General features: G+C 40.9%; 2 protein-coding genes across 2 annotated transcripts in view; both read left to right on the top strand.

The window, feature by feature from the left end:
- Nucleotides 1–13980, top strand: part of LOC111932769 (uncharacterized) — a 56047-nt gene extending 42067 nt beyond the window's left edge. The window contains exon 5 of the mRNA XM_086841993.1: nt 13754–13980. Within this exon, the coding sequence (XP_086698119.1) occupies nt 13754–13816 (63 nt within the window). The 3' untranslated portion in view covers nt 13817–13980. The remainder of the gene's footprint in view (nt 1–13753) is intronic.
- PTBP2 (polypyrimidine tract binding protein 2) overlaps nt 1–26306 on the top strand; it is a 132680-nt gene that overhangs the window by 41590 nt on the left and 64784 nt on the right. The gene's annotated exons all lie outside the window — the stretch shown is intronic.

Raw genomic sequence — 26306 nt, 5'->3', positions numbered from 1 at the left:
TGTGTACTAACTCAGTAGAGCAGGAAAACATCTTTAGAAGAGGAAAATATGACTGTAAAATGATTTTTTAGAGTTCATTTGAAGTCAGTCAGGCACAACACCTAGAAATGCTTTAAATTGGATTTTTTCTTAAATCAGATTTCAGGTTGACAGTGTCCTATACTGTTATGCCTAGAATTATAACCTGGAATTCTGTTGCACTTTGCCTATCGCCAGTCTCAAACAAGCGCTGCATCTCTTTCCCTTTGCACAAGCATTAATGCAACAAGAATAGCTCAGTCTGTGTATGCTGAGCGTTGAAGAAAATTGAGTATATTTTAAAAAGGGTTTCATCTTCTAGAAAATTACAAGACAGGGCAGTCTTTATGATGAAGGGCTAGGGTGTGTTCAAATGGAAGCCCAGTGGGTTTGTTGGGCTCAGTGGGTCTGTTGGGAAGAGCCTGTGAACCCCTGCCTTGCTCATTGCTCCCAGGCAGGGGGAAGCAGCCCTTCCTCTTGTCCCCTTTTGCCCCTGCTAACGAAGGCGTGGGTGAGGCGAGGTTGTGGTGAGACAAGAGCAGCGTTGGCCTTTCTGCAGCAGGGCTCAAAGTGCTCCTTGTGGGATAATTGACACAGTTATGCAATTACAGACACTTAGCATGAGGTTGGATGAGCTCTTGACCAAAGGGGTTGATCGTGTCATGCTTCTCGAAATAAATATTCAATACTGCTTAGCTATACTTATGAGAGAAAATGACCAGCTGCAGGAACCTGAACACACAAGTTTCCAGATTAGAATCCTGTCTGAGAACAAAATGGAGAAATGTGTGCAGGGAAATGCAGACAGGTAAAAACAGAGAGATCTCAGCCTGTGTTGTAGCTTATGATACTTGCTGCAAATCCTGCAGCATCCTCCATTCTCATTCCAGGTTTGGCTTCAAACGAAGTTGACCCAAAACATAAGTTACAGTATTAAGGCACAGTTGTGCCCTAACAGACTATTCTGGTAGCTAGGATTTCTTAAGGTGAAACTATCATTCTTTATTTTTCAGAGAGATGAATAATGGCAGACAAAGCAAATCTGCTGCTACCTGTGTCTAGCCTTTTGCTTCATCTGAACTCCTGTGGCTTTTCCTCTCTGAATGTCAGGCAGTGCCATTGCCCAGGTCCTGCTCTATCTCCATGCTGAGCCTTTACCCACCATCTGATTCATCACAGTGATTTTTCATCTCAATTTGATATGTGAGCTGCTGGCTCCACTGCTGTGTCACGGCTGTCGCTAATTTGGCATGACTCGCATCGTGGTAGGTTATTCAGTCTCTTTTTTTTCTTTTTAAGAGTTTTGAACCTGAGTCCATCTCCTAGGTAGGGCATTGTCCTCACTTAACACAAGCACTTTACTGATTTTGCTGTGTTGTGATCACAGAGTTAGTTTTAAAATAACATTTGTGTCTACTACCTGCATTTGCTAAGGCAGTGGTTACTTGATGAAATCAAGGGTTGCTGTTACTCCTCTGCTGGAAGTGCCTTCCTCTCTCTTGCCTGTAGCAGGGAGGAGCTAAAAGGGCTCACTTCACTTAAATACAAAATCCAGGATTGCTTGATTTTTATCAAGGTTTTATTTCTATGATTTAGTTTGCCTAATGATCTTTGATCCATCACTAAGAGGTGTTGCTGAGCTTTTGAGGTTTTCTGTGTGATGAGACCCTGACAATGAAGTCAGCAGGTGATGTATTCTGGGTGCTCTTCTCTGTGAAGACTGAGGGCCTGTGAAACTGGTTTGTTTTTTAGGATAGGTCAAAGACTTGTTCTTTGGTGTAGTCCCTAAGCATTTATTTTCTTAAAATCTTACCATGGTTAAGTTAGCTGCTTTCTGTAATCTTTTGTAGCTTCTCTTTGTAATAAGCAAGTTTCATTGTGCCTTCACCTGACCATTTAATATTTTGATCAAATTACCTTTGATCCCTGAGCCTTTGAGTGTTTTTTGACTTGGATGATGTTCTACATACAGCCTTCAAGAGACTACTTTTTAGAGGGTTTCCAGCTAATCATTCAAATGAGGTCTTTACAAAATTGCTAATTCATCAGTTGTTTGAAACTGGAGTGGCTTTTACATCAGTTCAACCATTTCAACATAACTGAGCCAGGATGAGCAGCCTGTAACTGCTCCCTTTAGTCTCCCAATTGATGGCACACTGTAGTCTTTGTGAGCTTATATTTCTGCATGTGTTTTCTATGGTTCTGTGTCTTCTTTTTTCTCTTGCTTTGAGTGAAGGACTTGCTCCTTTTTATTGAGAAAACATACATCTTCCTCAGGTTTTCATGCTGTGCTTCTTACTCTCTTTGCTAAACATACCAGCTACTGCTATCAGTCCTGAATCTGAACTTCTCTGCCATTCAAGGACCCAGGGTGCCAGGTATTATCTCAGGATGTCATTACTTCTAGTCTCAGTATTTTTGGCTGGAATTATTTCTGAGTAATTCTTTTTTTTTTTTAAGAAAAAAAAAGAGAGAGAGAGACTCAAACATTAGCCCTTTCTTCTTTATTCTTAGTAAATCCTTTTCCTTTAAGTCTTGTTTTGCTCTTGGTGGACTTCACTGGGAGAAAATTCCTGCTGTAGATTTCAGTGGGCTGCACAGGGCTCTTGCTTAGGAAGCCATCAAGACCTCCTCAATCCTTATATTACTGATGTTAGTGCTTAAAAAAGAAAAAAGGCAGTAAATCAGGTTGTCATTAAAAATATGCCTTTTTAAGGTGACTGTAATGAGGTTTCTGTACCTGTAATTTTTCAATTAAACTTTATTTAAATATAAAAGAATCGAGGAACATATTCCTCTTGCAACTCTTTCTCAGCATCCTGGTAATTTTGAATGAGCTTACCTACTATTTTCTTCTTGTTCAATATAGTAAGAACCTTGCAACTCTTTTTGGACTAGCTTTTTTTTCACGTGTTCAGTCACATTTAAGCTACATGAGGTTCATGAGGAGATATATTGTTTCAAAAAGAAAGCAAGCTTTGAAGAATTTTTTGTCTGTAGAAAGATTTGTATGTGTAAAACTCCTTTTCTCCCTGTATTCCCATGTCTAGGATAGGATATTATTTCAACTTATAAGACTTGTTTTTCCTTCATCTTAAGATCATTATACTTAAGGATTCTCATTGCCACAGATAGATTTATACACTTTAAGTTTGTTTCAGTTCTAGCAGCGCCCACAACAGGTGGTAAGTATTTCCAAACACTTAAATGCAGTTCTGAGGAGTTTATAATCATCTGTCTCCAGGAATCCACATTGGATGCTTGTTTTAAATGTCTTCCTGTCCACTAAGGGAAATATCTGTTGGAAAGCCATGCAAGCTCCAGGGGTACCTGTGTTCCCTTCATCTCTAACAGATAAGAATTATCTCCCGCATGTCTGCTTGGATGGGTTTGCTTTATAAGAAAACATGATTTGATCAAACACAGTTGCTTTAGGTTGTGATCAGGTTCTGATGCTCCCTGGTTAAACAGCAAGGTATGACACCCCCAGTTTGGACATTCCTGCTGTAGGGATTGTGCCTCAGAGGCTTTTCTGGGACACTAAACCTCAAGTCCTCTCAGCTGAATGAGTATTTATTTGTCTTGTGCCTTGATAAAATCAGTCTCACTTCCTGATGGAGCTCTGTCACATCAGAAATGGTGTTGCTCTGCAGATGTTAAAATAGTACAGCTTTGCTTCCTGCAGGCACACCCGGTGCTGTTCCACCCACCTATCCCCTGCATGCAGGGGAGCCTACATCATCAACAAGAAATGCTATGCCACTTTCTGCCTGCAAATAGAAAGGTACTTGCTTTGATTTCCCTTTGTAAATGCTTTGTTCTGTATTTCAGCACCTTTTAAGCTTTCTATTCTGTGTTAGCAGTTAGAATTTTCAGATTGAAGCACAGGTATTACAGAGGAGGGCCGGAATAAATTCTGTGCTGAAAGAGCAGTTCTAAACAGAAATAGTGCTGATGCACCTTCCCTTTTCACCTTACAGGGGGAGATTGTACATGCATCACCTTGGGTTTACTATAGGCTGTGCAAGTATCCCTTTTGCAACAACTTGAGGCTGTGTATGCCAGATTTAAATACTACAAATATGCAATTGTTACAAGCATGCTTTACTGCCATGAACTGCTTTGATCAAATGTTCACTAGATATCGTGACTGAGCAGCACAGGAACACACAAAGCATTAGCTGATATTGTTAGCGAAAAACAAAACCAAACAAAGCCAACATTATGTAGCACAGTCAACTCTGGAGATAGCATTCCTATTAGGAGTGTGGTTATTAAGTTCAAAAAGCCCAAATACATGTACTTCTTTTTAAAGTTTAATCTTGTCCTTGAGAATCTTATATATGAAGCCATTAGCACTAAGAAGAAATCTACTGTCAAGAAATTGCAGTAAGGGCCTAAATTGAAAGCAGAATGGGAGAGTCTTTTTGCTCCACTGTGCCAATTATGTTGCCACTTTTGTTTCTGCACTGCAAGACTGATAGGGATCTACAAATGCTTAGATCACAAGGGATTTGAGCATGTCTGGTGAAAATTGGAAATCAATAGGAGTCTATAATCGCGAGCAAACTGCATCATTTTCATGGAGGTGAATGATGGCAGCTATCCAGAGATGCCATGGACATGGGTCCATCAAGTGTATTTGTTGGAGCCTTCTGCTCAACATGAGAAGTACAAGGTCCTAGTTTCTTGGCAAATTAAGCATATGACTTACCTCTCAATTAGCAAGGGAAGAGAAAAATGTTCGCTGACCTTTCCATTCAGATGAATATTTTGAAACTAAAGAGAACAATTCATTTTCTGGATGTGAATTTTAAATGTAATGGCAGTCCTGCTGAGGAGGCAAACGTTTAGTTTTCAGTCCTGTCACTAGACTGCAAATTCATCCCAAGTCTGGCTTGAAGCAAGTTTCATCTCCAAAGCTGGGAGGTGATTTAGTTTCCAGGGTTATTCTGTCCCGGCTTTTGCTTAAGCAAAGGCTACCAATTCAATGTGACAATGAGAATTGCTATCCACTAGGGGCCAAACTATGCCCACCAAAGGCTCGATTTCCTTTCTGAAGCACATTTCTTCACTAGCAGTTGAAATTGCATGCTTTTTCTGCTTTTTTTTTTTTTCCGAGCCCACTACTTGATGTATTCAATTCCAGACTGTCCTTGAGCTCTCCAAGTCTCACCCTGAATCCACAAGATACAGTTCACTTGTTCTAGAAAAATGTGCAGCAATTATGAATATTATGGCTGTATTTGTCTATAGGGCAGGCAGGCAAGATATAAAAGTCAGTCCATTGATGACAGACATAAAAGAGATGTCAGTTTTCAGAGATGGGGGAAATTATGTCTATTGAAGGCTCAAATCCAATTTTTTCAATGTGTGTAGTAGCTGAAATGATCCTGCTCCTGTGCTGAAGAAGGCATTGTGAAAGAGCTCAACAGGAGACGGCTCACTAAAGATCTGATTCAAAGCTCAGTGAAATCACTGGACAGTCTTTCAAGCCAGACATGCTCCTGGACTGTGTGCCCCTTGTACATCTCACCACTTCCTTCAGTGTTTGAGAAGACTGACAAATGGAGAAAAGCAGTACTGAGACACACTAAAACACAGACCTGTTTAAATGTCGATGTTCTTTGTGGTCGTTGGCCAGCAAACTCTAATGCTGTGAGCTGTTACTGGGAACTTGGCATAACCATTGTCGTGTGTCTTTCTATAGACTCCAAAACCAAGAACTCTGAGATTGTTCTTGAGCTTTTCTTTCTCCCACAAGATACTAAGAAATGAGCTATTGGATTAGTTACAGCTTTCATTAAGATGTAATTAAAAGATGTCATACTTTTATAGTCAGACTCAGCTGTAGCCAAACATATGGGCATAGTAAAACATTTCAGAGAACTGAAAGATTTTGTGGTCCTGCTGAGAAAATGATAGCCTTACAGATTTTCACTTAATTATTTTAAAATTAATAATAGCAATTGTTTAAGTTCTCCTCATTCTAACAGAGCAGCTTTTAATATTTCTGGCTGAAATGCTCTGTGGTGAAGGTAGTTACTCTGCTGTGGATATGGAAAGCAGCTCAGGGTCCTCAGTCCTGCTGGTTCTTCCAAAAGACATCTTGGCACCTTGTGCACATGCATGAAACATTGCAGGTGCTCAGGAGAAGGGACATGAAGCCCTGCCACTCCTGTCTGGAGAGGACAACCTGGCTGCCAGTCTGACATACTTGGTGTGTTCTCCACCGCTGTAGCTGTGCCTTTGGTAAATTACTCCGAGATGGAGACAGGCTGGGATGTTCAGTATTTAGGTCACTTCCCTAGAATGGGAAGTATGTCTGTGGCTTTATTACAGTAATTTGAAGTTCTACAAAGTCAAGTAGCTGAAAGAGGAGGGAGCTTTCTTCTAATAGCCTGGTCCCAGTGCAGTCAGGGCACAGAAGCTGCAGTTCAAATCACTGCTCAAGAGCAGGGATTGCAGCAGGGCCCCCCGTGTCACAAAAGGCTTTGGGTTATACAGATTTCCATGCTGGCTCTGTACCTTGGCATGAGCACCAGTTCCTGGGTGTGAGGAGGACGTTCCTGTGTGGGTGAGCCTTATCCTGGGCTCCTGCAGCTGCAGCTCTCTGTGCACACACAGGTACAAGAAGGGGATGGATAAGTGCTGCTGCCTGTTCAGGGCACTCCTCTCCACGGAGTTGGCTGTAGGCATAAACAAGTGAGGGAAAATTCTTCAGGGAGCCAAGGGCCTGTGAGCCACGGGCCTCAGACGTGATGAGACACCTGCCTCCTCTGCCTGGACAGCTGGAGATGGGGAGCCAGGCTGCCACTGTCCCAGCACAGGGCTGGGCAGAGAGATGCAGCTGCTGCATCTTGGAGTGCGCGGGCACTCGGTGTGACTGCCCACAGCAGCCCTGCTCTACCTTCACCTCTGCATCACTGCAACTACAGCCACCTGGAAGGGACACCTTGGGATGCAGGCTTTGTTCCCCTCATTTTTCAGAAGAGAATAATATTCAGCTTCTCTGAAGATGTTATCTATATGCAATGTTTTCTGTACCCCACTCTGGGAGACGGTTAGGGCACTTTGAATTATAAATGCAGAGAGAGTTCATTCTCTGAAAGTAGTCAGGGGGATGCTTATTTATTCTAAAAGGTTCACAAATTTTAACATGGATTCAAAAATTTAATTTAAATATGCATTACTTATTGTTATACACTTTTTCCACTTGCTTGTAAAACTTGTTCAGAGATGAGAAATCACATTCTGTACCCATTGCGGGAGGAAAAAAATATAATAAACAACCTTACCACAATCTATTTGCATGGATTACCTGAACATTTATAAGTAACTAATCTGTTCAGGGGAACCAGAATCAGCCCTCATACATGAAAAATGCAGAAGTTGCAAAATATAATTTGAGGAAGAATTAATGACTCTCCAGTAGCATCACGTATTTCTAGTCCCAGGAAAAAAAGACACTGTCACCTTGTATGTAATACTGGAATATTGAGAACACTTGCTCAGTGTAGACACTGCAGCTGATATGTATGCAACACAACCAGCCCTACTCTTATTGGTGTTAATATTAATTAATTATCATTAATATCTGGGTCACAAAGCAATGACAACAAGGTAGAGAGGTTTCTCTGTGCCAGCAGCTCCTGCCCACGTACCCCTGCCAAAGTCCTGCTCAGCCAGAAGTGAGCAGCTGGGCACTCTGAATCTGCATGCAACTGGATCATGCAAGAGTGAGACAGTCACCACTGGAGGTCAAGATTAAGATTTCAGTGGCATTGTCAGGATTTGAAATAGTAAAAGTACATTCCTGCACTTTTGCGACTGGTACATGGAAAATGTTTCCATTCCACAAGAGCTGTTTTTCTGAAGGAAGCTATAAAAGTATTACTTTAAATAAACTATCTCCTTCACAGGACCGAACCAAACCTATTTCATCATGCGTGTAGTTTTCAAAAGGCCTGAATGTGAGCTTGAGCCTTCCAAATGCTGTGAATCAGGGAAGGCTAGAACATAAAACTGGCTAAAATATTTGGAAGTTAGAAATTAATCAGGTTATAGTAAAGTCAGTTTTATTTGGGATACAAATTCCAGATAAATGATACAGCGTGGGACTGACAGCTCAGCTATCATGGACATCTGTCTGGAGATTATGCCTTAACAAAAGAGTCTTAGAAATCATTCATATAGTTTGTATTCATGTCAGGTTTTGGTCACAGACAAATTCACACATTCAGCAATGTAGTTAATCTCCTAGATACCCACCACAGAAGAATAGGGATTAATACATTTATCTTGTAAAACAATGCGCTCCTCCTCTGAATTACAACCAGAAATTAGACTGGAGTTATCAAATATGCTCAGTGAGGTTATGACTCAAGTCACTGCATTGTTAAAATTCCCATTTCTTATCGCCTCCTGTTTTGAAGGCTGAAGCCATTGAGTGTCAGCTGCCAACTGGGTTTGCTGGAGTCAGGGAAGTGCCTTCTCCAGCAGAGAATTTCTGCATGAGGGCTTTGACTTGCAAATGTTATCCACGAGTCCAGAAAAGGTATCAGGAGACGCCCCTGGACTCGGTGATCCATAAAACCTTTATGAAAGTCAATGACTGCTCCATCAGGGATTGAAGCCATCATTTACATGGAATGCCAGTGGTGATAAATCCGTCCTGCAGATGTGTGGAGGACTAGTGGGTGTCATGCTGTTTGCTTGCTGAAGTCTCTGTTAAGCTCACAAAAACTTGTACTTAACCTAAAAAAACAAAACAAAACCAAACCTCCCAGACAAACAAAACCGATCCAAAACAGAAATCAAAAAGCCACTGCTATCTGTAAGGGAAGAAAATTTCCTAGCTTGTAGTGTTGTGAAGGGGAGAGAGGAAGGGCTCCTTCATTTCCTATTCCTTCTGAATGTATGTGGCACATATATTTATAGGTTAATGGTACCTTTGAGGAAATACAAATCTCGCAGTGATTAACAGAATTTTTATTTTCTACAAGCCGTGCTACAAAATCCACACAGTTCCTGCCTCCTAAATGATAATTAATCTGCTGGTGTGCGTGGTCCGTCTCCAGATTTCCACAGTGCGACACTGGCGTTTCTCATTAAAATGAATCCTGGAGGCACTTTGTTATTGTTTAGACTGTGAAAACCACGGGCGGGTTTGTTTCCCCCTCTGTATGTTTTGTAAGTGCTAAACGCAGGAGGAATTTAGCACATTCTTTAAAGGACTGCACATTAATAATACATTCCCGAGCACAAAAAGAAAGTCAAACTGCTAAATGGTAGTTGTTTAAGTCAACAGCATACAGGAAAAGGCACTCTTCCTTTAATCTTTGCTACAAAGGGATGCCCTTGTAGTCGAGACAGTATCATCTACCAGTCGACCAAATCTTGCTTGATGCGTTGCTCTTGTGCCTTTTAACAGTGCTTTAGGGGGTTATTTCAACAGCATTGTAGATGACAAGGCTTGGATTAGTGAAACTTTTCAATTCCATCTTTGTTTTTGAAAAGGCTGCCTGCTGTATGGGAGCACTTGTAAGGCCTTTTTGTGCATCTCAGTCCCTTGCCATAGGTAATTATTTATTAATGTAAACCCTGCAAGAAAGATTGACTGTGTCAAGAAGAGAGCAAGGAAATAATAACCTAATAATATTCTACCCTGATGCCCTTGTCTGATCCCAGTAGGAGAGTCAGTAGTTCTGTCTTTTTACCACATTGCATCAGCTAATTCCCAAATTCAAAAGCAGTTTTGTTCAGTAGTGCTAAGACTGTACCAAAACAGTCCCGCTATTGGGATCGTGTTCCTGCCAGCTGATCAGTGTTGATAACGTTGTGCTGCTCTGCCTCTAAGCCTGTGGCAATGCTGCAGTATTTACACAATACAGAGGATTAGGGCTCTTGGAGCCACTGGTGCTAGTCTGAAATCAGCTGTCACATGGATCAAATGAGCAGGGGAATACATGCTAGAGAAGTGGTTTACTTTGGGTTTAGGTTTTGTTTTCACTCCTAGCCCCAACAGCGCTGTTCGCTTCTCTCACAAGTTGCTTTGATGTCAACACCTTCTGCTTTGTGCTTGGACAGGCAGTGCTGCCCCTGCTGTGTGTTGGGGCTCCAGGCCCTGCCAATGGGTGTGGAAGCAACACCCTGACACAGCAAATCTTGGGGCTCAGAGGAGGAGGCTGGAATGCTCCTCACTCCAATTGGCAGCTTGGTTAATTTCTGATTATCTACACGCTCTGTGAGCTACAACCTTCTGTCTGGGTTCTGACACAGCTGTTTAGGGACCTTGTTGTCCATGAATGTGTTTGAACACTTCTTGCATCTGCTGGCATGGTCCTCCTCTGGGTTCCTGTGGCAGCACCTCCCACAGGCTTGCTGCTCCCTGTGTAAGGAAGAGCTTTCTCTCACCTCTTGTGAATTATTCATATTCCACCAGATACCTCCTCATTCTCACACCACAGGGATGAATTCTGACTAAAACCAGGATGCTGCTTTGCACTTTTTCCATTCACAAGCAGTAGACAGGCTTTATTAAAAACTAAATTTAAATCTTACAGATCTGTGGAGAGTGAAGGTAGAGCAAGGTTTGCACAGGCTCCTGGCAGACAGGGAGGTTTTGAGCCATCAGGTTTTGAACAGGCAGAAGTTTTGCAAAGGCTCTTAAATTACATGTAAATGTTCCATTTCAAATGACTCTGAATATAGGTTCTTTTGGTCATTTTAGGGACGATTGCTCAGACCACACAAAGCATCAACTTATGAATTTTGTCTTAAAATAACGGGCAAGTCAGCTGTCTCTTCAGCCAAGCTATGTGGCAGAGGAACAGTGTGGCTTCATCAGTTAAGTTTCCCTTATGCAGAAAAACTTTGCATTAGTTACAAAGCACAACTTCATGACTTCTTTCTTAGGTTTTTGATTTATTTTTTATTTTTTCCCCCAATGGCAAAATGCCCAGTGCAAATCAAATCCTTCAATTCAGTTTCCAAAAAGAAGAAGCTATCCTGTATGCCTGAAATATTAATTAAAAAGAAGCAAAAAGAGAAAGATTTGGACAGATCCCAAACCAGCTACTCAAATATAAATGTCTGCAACTGTCATATGAACTTCTCAGTAAATGAAACTATAATCCTTCCCTCCTAATGTGGAAATACTACTTGATTAGTCCAATTAAGAGCAGATTTCTGACAGAATATTACTTTAGGGTGTAGTTTCCTTAAGGATGAAAAGTTGCCAATTTAGAAACAACTGTATGTTACTCTTGTTAATAAAAAATAGAAACGAGGAATGACAGTAAGTTAACCATTGGAATTACACATTGGCTTGAGTTTCCCTTCAAAGTAATAAAAAATATATAGAGCAATTAGGGTATTTTTACATGGAGTGATTTGGTAAATCAAGATCCTCCATCAAACTTTTAATTTGCACAAGTAGAACACTGATGTATTTTGGTTTGTTTGGTGATGCATTGATTGGTTGGGTTGTTTTTTACTGTTCCATTTTAAGAAACAGTTCACTTGAACAAAACCCCTTATTTGACCTTGGTAACCTCTATTTTTTTGGTATTATTTTGGCTTGCTGTCATGGTGGTCTGTTTGTTGCTGAGAACTGTTTTGGGAGGCCTGTGTTTAGCTGTGCTGCCCATGCATGTGAGCATCTCTGGGCTGCCCACTTACACAGTTAGCTGCCTGTGCTAGCCTGGGACCCTCACTTCTCCCAGCTGCCTGGGGTTTGGTTTATTTTAAACACTCTACTTAGCTGGCCCAGGACCAAGTTAGCCTGAGATCTCCTTGCAATCATTTGTGAGTCCAGCATATGGCACCGAGAAAGCGGGGAAGCCGTGCCCCTTGAAATGCCCTGGTCAGTGCTGGGGGCTGCGAGGGCTCCCTTTGGGGTGAGCAGGAGGATGTGCCAGCAGGATGTGCCAGCAGGATGTGCCAGCAGGATCTGCCAGCAGGATGTGCCAGGCAGTGCCAGCAGCCAGGGAAGTGCCCAGTAGCCATGGGGTGAGCCTGAATGGACACACTCTGCTCTCGCCCCAGGCATGGCCAAGCTCCCCTCAGCATCTGCAACGTGGGGAGCCAATTTCAAAACCTCCATTGTTTTGTGCAATATAGTGTAAATATTTAACAGGGTTGCTTAAAGTTCTTTGTGTTTGCTTAACTGAATCAAGGCAAGGAACATCAATTTTCTGGGAATATTTCTGCTCTGCAAGATCAACAGAATTTCATATTGAAAGATAGTTTATCCATGCAGTCACGCTTATTTTCCAGTTGCCCAAATTAAGACAATCTATAAAGAAATGTTCATTTATTAGCAACTGGTGTTTGACAGTTTATTTCATGTAAGCCTCCAGCTTTCCTTGGCAAGCTTATTTGCATAATGTGTTATTATGTCTAAATGGAAAACTAAATGCCTCCATGTGGTCTTTAAATGACAAGTGCTTGTCAGCTTCATGCAATATTCAGAAGTAATAGATCCAAATCACAACAGCACTCACTATGATGTACAAGGAGAAAAAGAAACAAAGCCCAAAAAACTTGTTGCGTATCCTTCCCTGACAAATTTACACTTTGGTACAGAATTGTCAATTAGAGTTTTCATTTGTTAAACAGTTGAGTTCAACTGTGAAGGCATTTACTGAAGCTTTATTCTGCACTGCTTTTGAGTAATTACAATTCACACTGCTGTTTTTTTGTTTCTTTTTTTTTTTTTTTTGCCCCCTTTCAAACAACGCAGCTCAGGGAATAAGCTTCAGAAAACCTTGGCAAGGTATACTCAAGAATTTCTGCCTTAATTACTTCTTAATTACTTCTGAAAACATGAATGCTCCCTGACAATGGTAACAATAGCTTTGGAAAAATCTATTATAAAGTTCACATTTGAAATAGTCCTTGGGTCTTAAATTTGTACAGTTATGTATCAATAATTTTTTAAATACAGAAAATTGGTATGTTTGTGAGTGGTTCCAGATTATTAGAGAGTTCAATGATAATAAAAAGTCACAGTGCTCATGTAAACATTGTCTTCATGCCTTTTCCTTGCATGTGTTTGGTGTGCTGCTCTGTCCCTCACAGCCCCTCTACCCTGAGCACACCAGAAACACCAACGTGGCTTTCACCAAAGAGGAAAAGTCAAAATTCTGCTTTTACACCAGGATGGGATGTGGTGTGCTGGCACAATGAAGGGCTGGGGTTCAGCCAGGAAAAAAACCTGCTAGCAATTAATGCTACAACATGGTACTGTCAAGGGCAGTTGTGACCTTTAGCAGTGCCACATTTCCTTTTTGATAAATGCTATTATTTCCATCTCATGTTAAAGGTTAGAAAAAGTACACAGTATTTTACATATAAGATTAATTTTTAACTTTTAAAATAGATTGTTACCTTGTTTCATATTCATTGTGCTGCATGGAGTGTTTTCAGTTGGATTTGACATTAGCAAGTTCTTTTTAAGTTGGCATTAACTGAATGAAACGGTTTGGAGCAGAGGGTTGGGGGTTTTTTTTGTGTTACACAACAGAAGTCCAGAAAGAAGATAGGGAGGAAACAGAAAATATTAAAAAGAATATGTTGTCTCCTGGGTAAATCTGGTGCAGGGAGAGAAAGAAAAACGGCCAGATGCTGCATGCAATTTTAGCACTAGTTTCTAACCCAGGAAAAATGTATTAGTGTTGGACTGTTGAGATTTTTGCTTCTGATTGCCCTTTTTGGTTCCTCTGTGTTGCAGGATGAGGAGACCAGGAGATGTGGCTATAAAGGACAGAAGGAAATGAGAAGAGACATAAGCTGATGGAAGGAAAATAGCACAAGGGGCAGAACAAGTAGCAGGGACTCACTCACACCTCGTAGGCTGGCTTTGGGGTCAGACTGCTTTTGGGTACCGTCAGTCACCACCATCTGGTCACTTTGCCTCTTAGTAACTGAACAATGAAGGCTCAGAGAAATGCCTGATGGTGTAGGTTGTAGGGTTTGGGAAGTGATGGAGCAGGCAAACAAAAAATAACACTTGATCTTCTCATGTGCTATCCTTTCTAACCACCACTAAGCATTGTGGACAAACAAGTCAGCAGCCACACACTGTTAACATTAGTTACTAAAAAGTTTTTTGGGGTTTTGTGCCTGTTCTCTCTGCACATGCTAGGTTACCGTTGTGCATTGTGTTCAATAAAAAAGGACCAAATTCTGGTTCCAGAAGCCGAGAGAGGCTGGAAGCACTCTGTTCATGCCTGATGTTGGATTCCTGGCAGTGGTGAGCTGGGGCTGGCAGGCTCCTGAGCAAGCTCTCATTAGGGGAGCAGCAACAGGAGCTGCAGTTAATGAGGTGGTGGGAGCTCCTGGCTCGGCAGCGTGTCCGTGGTGCTGGTAATTCCCTTTGGGAGGTCAGGGTCACACATAAAGTAAGGGAACACTTTGTCGGTGTTATTAAATGATGTTTCAGTCCCAGGCCGTGGATGATTTCAGCAGCAGCTCTGCTTGATGCAATTGGAGTAATTAAAGTGGTTGTATCACTTGCAGCAGGCCTGGTGTCAGCGGGACAGGAGGCGTTTCCAGCAGGGCTGACCTGTGCCTTGTGCTGCCTCTGGCTGCCTGAGCTCAGCTGCTGGAGGCTGCCGAGGCTCTGCTCGCTGGGTTTCAGCACAAAGCCTCTCACACAGGGGGCATGTTGTGCTCCAGTGACCCACCTTCATGGGGACACTGTCATTTCCTCCGCCTCAGGTTATAGCTTTGACTCACCCAGTGAAAGAAAGCACAACACCAGTTGAAAACAGCAGGAAGGTTATGATGGCTCTGACCTGTCCTACACCTGGCTCTCATCAAACCACATCAGTCCTCCCCAGGACAGGCCCTGGAGGCCATGGAAGCTCCTGCCAGGAGCTCCCTTTGGGCTGGGACAAAGTGGGGCTCCCCTGGCTGCCCCAAATGTGTCTCAGGTGCTGGGCAGGCAGAGAAGGTAGTTGATTTGCACTTTGACCAACTTAAACCATTAAGGAAATGCTCAGATATCCTAAATAGCACAAAAGTTACCTAGGAAAGTCCAAAGACTTGCTCACAAATATGTAAAAATAGCCAAAAAGGTAGTAAAAATGAATTATTTCATTTGCTGCATGACCATGCAAATAAGGCTATTGCTATAGCAATCAGAGGTGGATTGCACATACTTGACAGCAGGTGACTTGCATGCTCCATCTCCAGTTGCTCTTTTAGATTCTTAGGCTCAAAATGCTGTGCAGCATCATGTCTTCTGCATGAAAACAAGGATAAACTCTACATCAGTATGTATTTTTTACCTGTCAAAAGAACAGGTAAAATTATCTGAAGGAAATGGCAATCAGACTGGATCTCAGAGTACAGTGTCCAACAGGGTGAACTTTTCAAACTACCACCTCTAATTTTACAGCTATTAAAACCCAAGGGCATTTCTTTAAAAATCCTCACCTTTTTTATGGTACCCTTATTTGAGATTAATTATGTATGTAAAATTCTCAATGAAGAATGCAGCATTTGAGGAACTCATGTTGAGTTTCAGCAGTTAGTCCAGTGATATTAAAATGAAACAGGACCAACTTTCTAGGGGGCAATTATAACACATTACGGTGTGAATTGCACACTGTGATTAAACTCATAGGAGGTACTCAGCAGCAGCATTTGCTTTGAAAGGGGCACTGATTACCATTTGTACTATGCATTTTGGCAATCAGAAATCATTATGGAAAATATTACATCAACTAAACAAATACCCCCTTAGCAGCATGAAATATACAGATTTTTTTTTTTTTAAGTAGTCTTATGCATGTAAATAAATACTTTTTTTCTGCATGGGACTAGCACTTGATCAGCACATCAAATTAGTATGCTGTCAGGCTTCAGCAGGACCATGAGCTGCAGAATGAATGGTTTAAAGTTAAAACACCTCTTGGGGTTGGGTTTCTCTTCATGACTTAACTTCAGGCTGGTTGCAATGACACTCTAAACCATCATTTACTTGTGATATATAAAAATAGCCTTGTGAAAGAATTAAACTAGCAAGAGGTGTTAACATTTACTTTGGAAGTCCTGAGTTATTTCTATTAAATGGCTTTCCCTAGGATTTAAGATAGGGGAGTCTTAAGGCTCTTACTACCTATAAAATACTAATGGGCCTGTGTTGCAAAGGCACTATATTTTTCTGGCATGTTTTGACACCTAATATTTCAAGGGATTTGAAGAGAGCTCTTGTCTAATGGCATTAACCTGTTTTATTAAGGCATTTTTGCTACTGACTTCTGAGGGTGCTTCAGACAGTCACATGCAGCAGCACAGGGCTTTTGCATCTCCCTGTGAGCCTGTTGACCCACAGCCATTCCTTCCTTCTCCCTTCCCTTCCCTTCCCTTCCCTTCCCTTCCCTTCCCTTCCCTTCCCTTCCCTTCCCTTCCCTTCCCTTCCCTTCCCTTCCCTTCCCTTCCCTTCCCTTCCCTTCCCTTCCCTTCCCTTCCCTTCCCTTCCCTTCCCTTCCCTTCCCTTCCCTTCCCTTCCCTTCCCTTCCCTTCCCTTCCCTTCCCTTCCCTTCCCTTCCCTTCCCTAGATAAAGTATAATGCTAATCCTGTAACATTTCTGGCAGCTGGAGACTGTGTGATTGCTATAAAGATGTAAACTCATCTTCACTGTATCTTGATCATTTCCCCTCCTTCTCTTTCTACCATACCATTTTGATTGCTTAACATAAGGTCTAATGTCAAGTAATAATAAAGCAATTACATGAAATACAATTCATTCTAAAGTGCATTAAGCAAGAACTAAATTAAGACACATAATTAACAACCAAAAAGGAAAAAAAAGGAAGATACATTAAGGACAAAATGTTTTAACCCCTATATTTCTTCTTGCATTAACTACCTTGGCATTAACTCAAAAGTGGTAGAGAAAAAATATAGATTCTATGCAGACACAGTAGGGCTTTTACTGATTTATGAAGGGAGATTCACAGATCTGTCAGGCATGATCCTTTCTATATAGTAATAGACTCAGTTTAAACTGTCATGCTAATTTTTTTCCTTGTCCATCTGGTCCAATTATTAGAAAATTGTACTCAAGAAGGCTCCAATAACAAACATGAAACAGCTCAATATTTCAAGTTGCCAGTATTTTTCTCATATTTGTTCTTTTTAATTAGAGAGCATACCAAGTTCCAACCACAGGACCCAGGCATTTATTAAGTGATAGAGAAGCAGCACTATTTTATTGACTAATTCCCCAGGCTTTTATTATGTTTCCTAGCAAAATGTGATTTATAGGAAAGTTAATAAAGGTATCCTCACCTACTGCACCTGGAGACAGGACATCTACAAGGGGCAGACATTCAGACTAATAAGTGAAATCACAAATCTGGAAGCTGAAATTGGATTTTATTTCTGTGAGTACAGCAAAGAACTGATGCAGGCTTGAGCATTCAACATCTCTACGCTTAACTGGCTTTGCCTATAAAATGAATGTAATAGTTTTCCTAGATTTTCAGAAACATTATGCTAACTAATTATAGTACTTATATTTTTTAAAGTTTTAATGCCAAAAAAATCAATAAAGTTTTGATTACTTTATAACACGACCCATTTCTTCCTCAGAAATGTCTGAGATTTTTTTTTTTTTTTAGTGACTGCATTCCTGAATTGAAAGTAACAACCTGAAAAGTGTTTTATTCCAAATTTCTTGTCAAGGTTTGATGTTTTTTCCCTTTTTATAGCATTTCCTGTATGATTTGTTCACGAAGGGAGCATTGTGCCATGGGAGCATTCTGAGGGCTCTGCTGATGCCTGAAGGGTGGCATCAGGACAGAGGCACACTGGGAAGCTTGGCCCTGGTACATACATCCGTTCCAAACCCAGCTACGAGAAAAAAATAATACAAATTGGACAAAGGCAATTTAAAATAAATGCATTGATTCTGATTCTTAATAAGGTTAGGCATGCAATTGTGTGATGACTAATTTGTGTGCCTAATTACCATGATTGTATGTGCAAATCAAGTAATTATGGAAGTAAATAACCATAATCATTTATTTTCATGGGTAATTATTCAATTTTATGCACAATGGCAATAATTGGGTGTGCAAATTAAGCATGCAATTGTGCATGCATATTCAACACACACTTGTGTGTCTAATCTTTCCATAAATCATTTTTTTTCTGATGATTTTTCTTGTTTTCTATCCTTTACTCTGATGTAGCTTTACTGGGACACTCTTGCTTGAGGTAAGGATTTGAAAACTCTTCTATTCCAAGCCTTCTTGACTTTTTACTGGTTGATAGTTCTCCACTGCAAATGGACTGCTCTCTTGAAAGATGGCTTTTTATTCTTGGTCTTAGTGTACTCTTTTCCTAATTAGGCAGGGAATTTCTAAATGGGAGATTGAAATAGATACATTCTATAATTTCCCAAAATTTCAAATACATAATTTTGTAAGCTATTAAGGACACTTCATAGAAAAGGGTTTTTTTGAACACAAATACACAGTTACCTTGGGGGTTCAGACATAATAGCGCCTTTGTCCTGAAGGGGGACTTCATCCTGCACTGCATTGGAGGAGATGTCCCAAAGCTGCCGTTAAAGTCAAGGAAAACATTGCACCTCTCTGCTTACCACACAGGTCTGATTTACAAAAGCACTTCGGCACTGACCTAATTCAGCTCCCACTTAAGACACGTAGAAAGAAATCCCATTGACCTCAATACAAGCGAAGTTTATCACTGCTGAGCGCTTCTATAAATGTCACCCCACTTTTCTGCCTTCAGACCTGAATTTGTAGGCACATAATCATCTTTAAGCATATATGCTCAAATTCTTGTAGCTGCAGGAGCCCAAGGGACACTGCTGTCAGCAAGGTGCTGGTGCCCAGGCGCCAGGCCGGTTATTCCAGCGTGGTTATTCCTTCCAGGGAAGGTCTGTCCCAGACGGAGCTGCCCGGCTGTTCCCAAGTCACGTCTGTGGCCAGGGTACAGCACATGCAGCTCAGCCCAGTCTGGGCAGCTGTGATGGGTCCTGCCTCTACAGTACCCCCTGCCACAGGGGCTGTAGTTTGTCACTCTTTCCTCCCCACCTCTTCCTGCAGCAGAGAGGCAGGGGAAGCACTCTGGCTTCACTCTGCCTGGGAAGGAGTGGCTCATTGCTCTGTTTAACCAAGGGATTTCATTTCCATTGTTTGTCTTTTGTGTCCCTTTCCATTCAGATAGATTTCCCCAGCCTCATTGATGCTAATCTCATTGTTCAGGAATCAGCAAAGGGTAATTAGTCTCTGCAATAATGATCTATCTATCACAAGATCATGGCCTTTCATCACACACCATCTCAGATGTTTCCTAACTAAGCCCAGGCAAAAAGGAGCAGAACTGTTCCATGATGTTCAGTGTCAGCTGGGGAGGTCTGCACGGTGCATGGGAGCAAGTCCCACCACCCAGGCAGGGGCATCCAGCCAGCAAATCCTTCCAGCCCCAGCCCCACTTGTCAGCACACCAGAAAGGATTTCCTAATGGTCAGTACCTGACCTGCTGGATGGATTAAAAAAAAGTGAGAAGAACCAAACCTCCCATCCCCAACCAGTTTTGATAGTTCAGAGGAGAAATTAATTATCTTTTTAGCTATGAAGGTTTTTTCCTCAGTGTGGTATGGTTTCCTATGACAAGAGGTTATAAAGCTTGTTTTTATTGAGATAAACACCTTGCTCATGTTGCAAAGCATTTTTTCTCAGCTGTTTCATTTCATAGGGAATTTTTAAATTTTAGGGTTTAAAGCATTCTGAAGTGAAAAATATTAAAGACTCATAAGCAAAGCTTTGTATAAAACAAAGCTGTTTTTCTGAGTATTCTCCTGGCAGCAGTGTCAGACCTTTCTCACAGCTGGGCTTCCCAGCTTGGGATGGGACCTGCAGAGGTGTCTCACATTGTGCCCCTGGCTCTGGGGCTGAGCCATCTCAGCTTGACAAGGTGTCACACTCTAACATGCCTGTTTTTCCCATAACCATGAGCACTCTCTGAGCTCCTTCTTGCTGCCAAAGAGGTCCAGATGTTTCATCATGTGTAGCCTTTATTTCCCAGTCTAACTTGGCTTTCTACTGGAGCCCATCAGAAGGTTTCATGCTCAGTTCTGCATTTTACGTCACTGAGAAGCTATGTAATATATTCTTTAAAAATATAAACCACAAGAAACTTTTGTTCCAGGAAAAGTTTAGGTACACCTTTAGGAAATGGCTGTTATTGTTAAATTTTATATATCCTACTCTTAATATTGCCACCTTTAAATATACATAGACATACATAAAGCAATTTTGAATTATAATGTCTAGGAGAAGATAGTTTTCAAAATATCCACAAATGAGGATAATTGAGCTGGTCTCCTACATAGTAATATGGCCACTGAAGTCGAAGTGGAGAGATAAGTCACTAATTATAAACAATAAACACTGAATGTTGTCATTTTACAATTCTGCTGACTTCACAGGGCTGCAGCTGCCTTATGGAAAGTCTCACTAAATGTTTCTTTGTGTAAGAACAATTCAGCTTATATAGCCTATATTTTCCATATTTCCCTATCCTTATTCTGAGTTACTGGAAACATTTGCATTAAAAAAGTATCTTTGTTTCTTAAGTGTTCATCTGCTTTCCTGCTTATCATGCACATGCCGAGAAAATGAGCTCAGCAGCAACAAGAAATGCTTGTTTCCCCAGGTCAGAAATCCTTCTGCCATAATGAACGGGACTGACTTGGACACAACACCTAATCTACTTTTTCGGACAGGTTCAGTGCCCTGCCTCCTCCTTTTTCAGACAGATTCAGTCAGAGATACTGCTCCAACCTGACAGTATGTGACCTTGGAGAACTTTGGAGAATACAGGACAAGCTGAAATTCCAGGTTATTTATCTGGAGTTTAAAAATTCCTCTGGCCATTCAAAGAAATATTCCTGGTGAAGATGTATTCATGTCCAAAAATGGCAGAATAAACAGCTGAACAAGAATCCTAGAAATCCAGTTGGTGGCTTGGCAGGGTTGAACACCAGAGCTTGAGGAACATCTGCAAAAAGGCTCAAAATAATGCAGTTGCATTAGTTATTTCCCTGTCTGGAACAAGTGCCTGAACTTGTTGGCTTTGTGGTGAGCTGAACAGCAAAGGCAAGTGATTCCTCCTAGTGGGATTGGAACCTTTTGTTTCTTTGTAGCTTAACCAAGAGGAAACTAGGATTTGCTGGAGAATCAGGGATGTTGCCCTGCTTGTTTGGAAACAGAACACAAAATAGAACATTTACTAGGAAACAAAACTAATGTTGATGTAGTAAAAATATTTTTAAATGCTTTCTTATGAGAGGCAGCTAAATGCACTGACAGTCATTTGTCTTGAAAATTACCACTAATCAAATCATGCCCTTCTCTTCCCCAGTAAAATGCTTTGTGCCCTGCTGTTTGTCACATTTGTCTTGTTACTCCTGATTATACCTGTTTGAAACTTATTCTTTGGCTTAAAGAGAACAATGCTGTTGTCTCAGTGAGGCTGTTACTTGTTTCTTATGACCACTTAATGCCATCCTGCAGAGTAAAATCATTCCTTTGTTTGTACTTTGCTCATCTTGGCTTTTGTGGTAATGGAATTTGAATAATAAGTGATGATTTGGGCATCCTGTTTCATATCAGCCTTGTGCTGTGCTCCTGGCAACAGCAAGAGTATTCATAAGGTGAAGATAGGGCTTGTTTGATAGCAGTGTCAGGGGCATCAGTGAGAAGGGTGACCACTGAAAGAACCCAGCTAAGACCAGAACCCAGCTACACTACAGACAGTGGGTTTCTACTTCCATGTGCATTTGAGAGGTTCCCCTCTGCCAGCAGCTAACTGTGCTACCTACTTCTTTTGTGTAAATGAGGTCTCCACTTGCAGTAGCTGTGTTTCAGTGTCTCCTGCACACTTGCAGTGACAGGGGCTGTGCAGCAGGGCTTCAGGTCTCACCAGGAGATGCCTCAAAAACAGCAATGAGAACAAGTACAGTGCAGGGGAGGACAGCTGCAGAACTCTGCCTCCCGCTTTAGCAGACTCCTGTTTGTTTCCTATGGGTACCTTGGAGAAGATCCTGGGTTTTTAGCAGTGAAAGCTAGAGCATCTTCCTTTTGTTTCTTACGTATACAATAAATCCAGAGCGCTGCTTGCGCAGTAGTATTGTGTTGGTGAGGCAGTGAGGAGACTGTGACCATTTGCTTGAGGGCAAGATTTGCATTTGTATTCGTCTTGCTATCATTTAGCTATAAAACACAGGAAGTAATCTTTTCCTATGTCATAGGCATGATATAGGCAGCTCAATTAAAGTTTATGAAGCATGATCTGAGATCTTTTTTAACTCAGAGCTTTACACATAGGCAAACCAAGACTTTCACTTTACAATACTTTACCAAGACTTTGCTGTTTACAATACAATACTGTTTACACTTTATTTTTTTCAATCAGAACAGTACCTTGATCAGGAAATAAGTCTGATTTCATGGAAAAGAACATGATTGAGGAGGAGACAAATATGGTAATTATTAATTACATATTATAGCTTCCTAGCACATAATTTCATCCACATACATGGAATACACTACACGGACTGGATGGTAGGACTGGATGGTAGGACTTTATGCTACGATTTCTCTGCTTCAAAATATATTGTGTTCATGTATCCCAGTCCATGGAAATACACTTTTAAGTATTTTGGGATGCAGCATCTGATTCTTCTGTTGATAGTGATCTGCTTGTGGTCATACAAAATATCTCCTAGCTTAGATCTGACAAGGAGCACTGAGGATTTGTTTGCGAATGGTTTAGAAAAGAAGATTTACTTTGCTTTGAGGGCAGCTGGGAAGACTCGTTTTATTGGATTACAGAAAGTGAGAGCAGTAAATAAAACCTGATCCCAAATATTTAATATACGACTGTCATGAAAGAAGTAAAGATTAACTGTCATGTCAAGATGTGGTAACTGTAAGTCTGCTGGTTAGCTATTTAACTGATAGAATTAAAGGAGGAGCAAACAGAACCCATCTGCCCACCCTTTGTTTTCAGAAGACTGAGAAATGGAAGCTTTGAATTTTAACAGGCAAAAGGTTTTCTGATCATTTGCCAGCTCTTTCTCATCTCACTGATTTGAGAGATCCTGCCAAGTTACATGAAAACAGTATCTTTAAAGTATCTCAAGACACTATGTTAGATCATTGTAGCTCAAATATTTTAACAAAAGCATGCAATTTTCATCATCAGGGCACTGTTCTTCTTTATTTATGCTCACCATTAAACCAGGAAATCCTGACCTAACAAATTTGGTTGCATAGCAGTCATGGCATTATTAGAAGCAGGTGAAGTATCTCCAGTCCAACTCACACCCCCTAAATTGAATCTGAGTTTTTTTATTCCTACTTTGTACAGATTGAAAAGCTGAAGCTTTTTTTCTAGCTTCATTTAAGCCTCTATCACAGCTCTGAATCAGTCGTGGAGCTCCTGTATCAATGAATAAGGTAAATTATGTACTTGGACTAAAAATAACAGGATGATACACTGTGACCTGCCACAGACTCTTTCTGCATTTATATGAACCAAAATACATTAGCAGTGAGTAACATCCTGCTATGGAATCCTCAGAAGTGATATAAAACCAGTTTTGTTGGCACATCACAGTAAGAACTGGGGTCACGACAGGCTATTTGATGGAACAGCAGATACAGTGGAAAAGTTCCGCACTGTGTCTCAGAACCTGCTGTTGTTTTCCTGAGATAACCTAACAACTGTGGCTTGAAAAACCCTCAACACTTCAATCTGCCTTTGGCTTATATCAGTAAGTCCTGTCAATAAATGAATATTTGTTATTTTACTTAAATATCAGACATCTACAAAAAGCATGGGAGCACAGTCATAATTACATTATAACTACATTTTCTCTGTCATCTTTTCTAGGACTCTGTGTCAACAGTCTCCATACAAAGGAATTGCTAAAGGCACTTTGGTTGTAGGCTCAGTGCTGCCACTTCAGATTTCTGGCTTTTGAGCTAAGATTTAACCACAAAGCCTCAGCTGAACTTTGTGGCTATGTACTTAAAAGATGAGCTGGCACCTTTAAATCAGTTCAGCCCATAGGCCCAGAGGAGAGAAAAGTCAGCTCCAGAGTGCACACAGATGCACTGAAGCTTTTTCATCCACATGTGGGCAAACTTTTATGTTGAAGCTATATTAAATTGCTAAAGGCAAACAAAACTACTTTGCTAGGTAGTCTTAAAGTTTATTTTTACCTGATGATGACATTTGCATTGGGAGTGAGGTACAGCAGCAGAAAGCCCACAAGGGCAGCATCAATGGAACAGATATTGAAAAGAACAAAAAAAAACCCTGTTTCTTTTTAAGTCCTCCATACTTGTAAATGTGAGACCTATTGCTGTGATAAATGAAAGGGTCATGAGCCAATGCACTAGAGGAGGATGAAATAGCACAGCTGTATGGAATACAATACTGGCTTTTCAAAGTTTCTTTAAAATCAAGGCAGCCGGTCCAGCCCAGTCTGGCTTTGCCCAGGGTTTACCAAGGGGAAGGCACACATCGCACTGCCCTGGGCAGCTCTGCGGGTTTTGCTGTCTGGGACGGTATTTTCATAATCAGCAATGTGTCACTAACCATGTATCTCCCAGCCTGCCCTTCCCTGGGGCCTGAAGCTCTGGCTCCCCATCCCTTCCCATCCTTTCCCACCAGGTCTGGCTGCCATGCAGATGGAGCAGGTTCACCTTCCCTGTCTGAGGCCCCGCAGGTGTTCCCAGCCCAGCGTGGAGCCCCGGAGCGGAGCCCAGTGCTCAGGGCTGCCCATGGGCTGAGTGGGTCTGTGCTGCTCCACTCCAGGGGCACCTCTGGACAGGGGGACTAGGAAAAAAATGGGAGCAGCAATGGATGATTAGCTGCACCTACAGGGCTGCTGCCAAAGTATCTGAAAGGCTTGCTTTAAAAACCAATCTGATTGCAAGTAGGAGTAATTTCAGTGGTCTGCACTTCTTAGCTCTTATTTTGTGTATTGCGGTATGTGTCAGTGAGCAGAACTTAATAATACTTCACCCATATGAACCTTGGTGATTGCATGCAGCTTCAGCAGAATAACAAAATTAATTCTCTGATGACTTCACAGTAGTTTTGGGGAATAATAAGCTGACCTTTTGCATTTATTTTGTACATAGAAAACACTACAAATTTGCTAAAACAGGGATCTGCAGATTAATGTTTTAAGTGTTACTGAAAACAACAAATTTTGTTATTTATAAAGATTTAAAATTCTACCTACTTGAACCTCTTTGAGCACATGATTTAAAACACAAGCATAAAAATGTCATATAAGATTCAAATATTATAGGCTTCTAAAATGTACATGCTCTGAATAGCAACTCCAAATAATGTCAGTGAAGAATACAGGTGAGGTAAACCTTCACTGGCTTCTATACTAACAATAAATCATACACCAGTCACTGTAAGTCTATTGCCTCATTTAAAAATCAGTTAGGTAGTTGAATCATGTTCACTTTCAGGTCATTCTTTTAATGAGTAATTTCACTGGTATATCACCATATGATGTCACAGTGTTATAATCAATTAAAATAAAAACAACTCAATTATGTAGTATCTAAACATTAAAAATGTGTATATCAAAACTTCATTTCCACCAGAACTACAGTAGAGCCTTGTCTTAAGAGCCAGTATAATTTCTCATTTTCAATATTAAATAGTTGTTATAGCTTGAGAGAGAAATGTATAGAGATGTGAGTTCCATCACTTATTATAACCAATTGTACAGTCTGATCCAGAGTGTTTTGGTCCTCAGAGTGGGGATTATGGCCAATGCTTGTACTATGATCTACATTGCTTGAATTCTCTGGCCCACTCTTTCTCTTAGAAAAAGGTCTCAGTACACAAAAGAACAGTCTGTTTCTAACTCAGGAGTTACTCGTTGTCACGAGGTTTGCTGACAGCAAATTTCATTTAGCTAGTTTTACTATAAGCCACTTAGTCTACATGTGCATTTTGCATTCAAATTATTTTTTATCAAGATCTTTTCCTAATGATATTAAAATGTGTTTATAAAGCCTGTAAGTGGTTTATATAATAAGATTTTTAATGAGTTTGAATATTAAGTTGTGTAGAAGTGCTTCAGGTGTTGACATAACTAACTTACGCACTGTACATCATTAACTTTATCATAAAGTTTAGCTTCTCTTCATGCAACAATATACAGCTCTGCAGTAGTAACTAACAGCAAATTGTGTTT

The sequence above is a fragment of the Cyanistes caeruleus genome, chromosome 9, assembly GCF_971803275.1.
Source record: "Cyanistes caeruleus chromosome 9, bCyaCae1.hap1.1, whole genome shotgun sequence".
NCBI lineage: Eukaryota > Metazoa > Chordata > Aves > Passeriformes > Paridae > Cyanistes > Cyanistes caeruleus.
The sequence above is the reverse complement of the archived record's forward strand: the minus strand, read 5'-3'. Positions and strand labels throughout refer to the sequence as shown.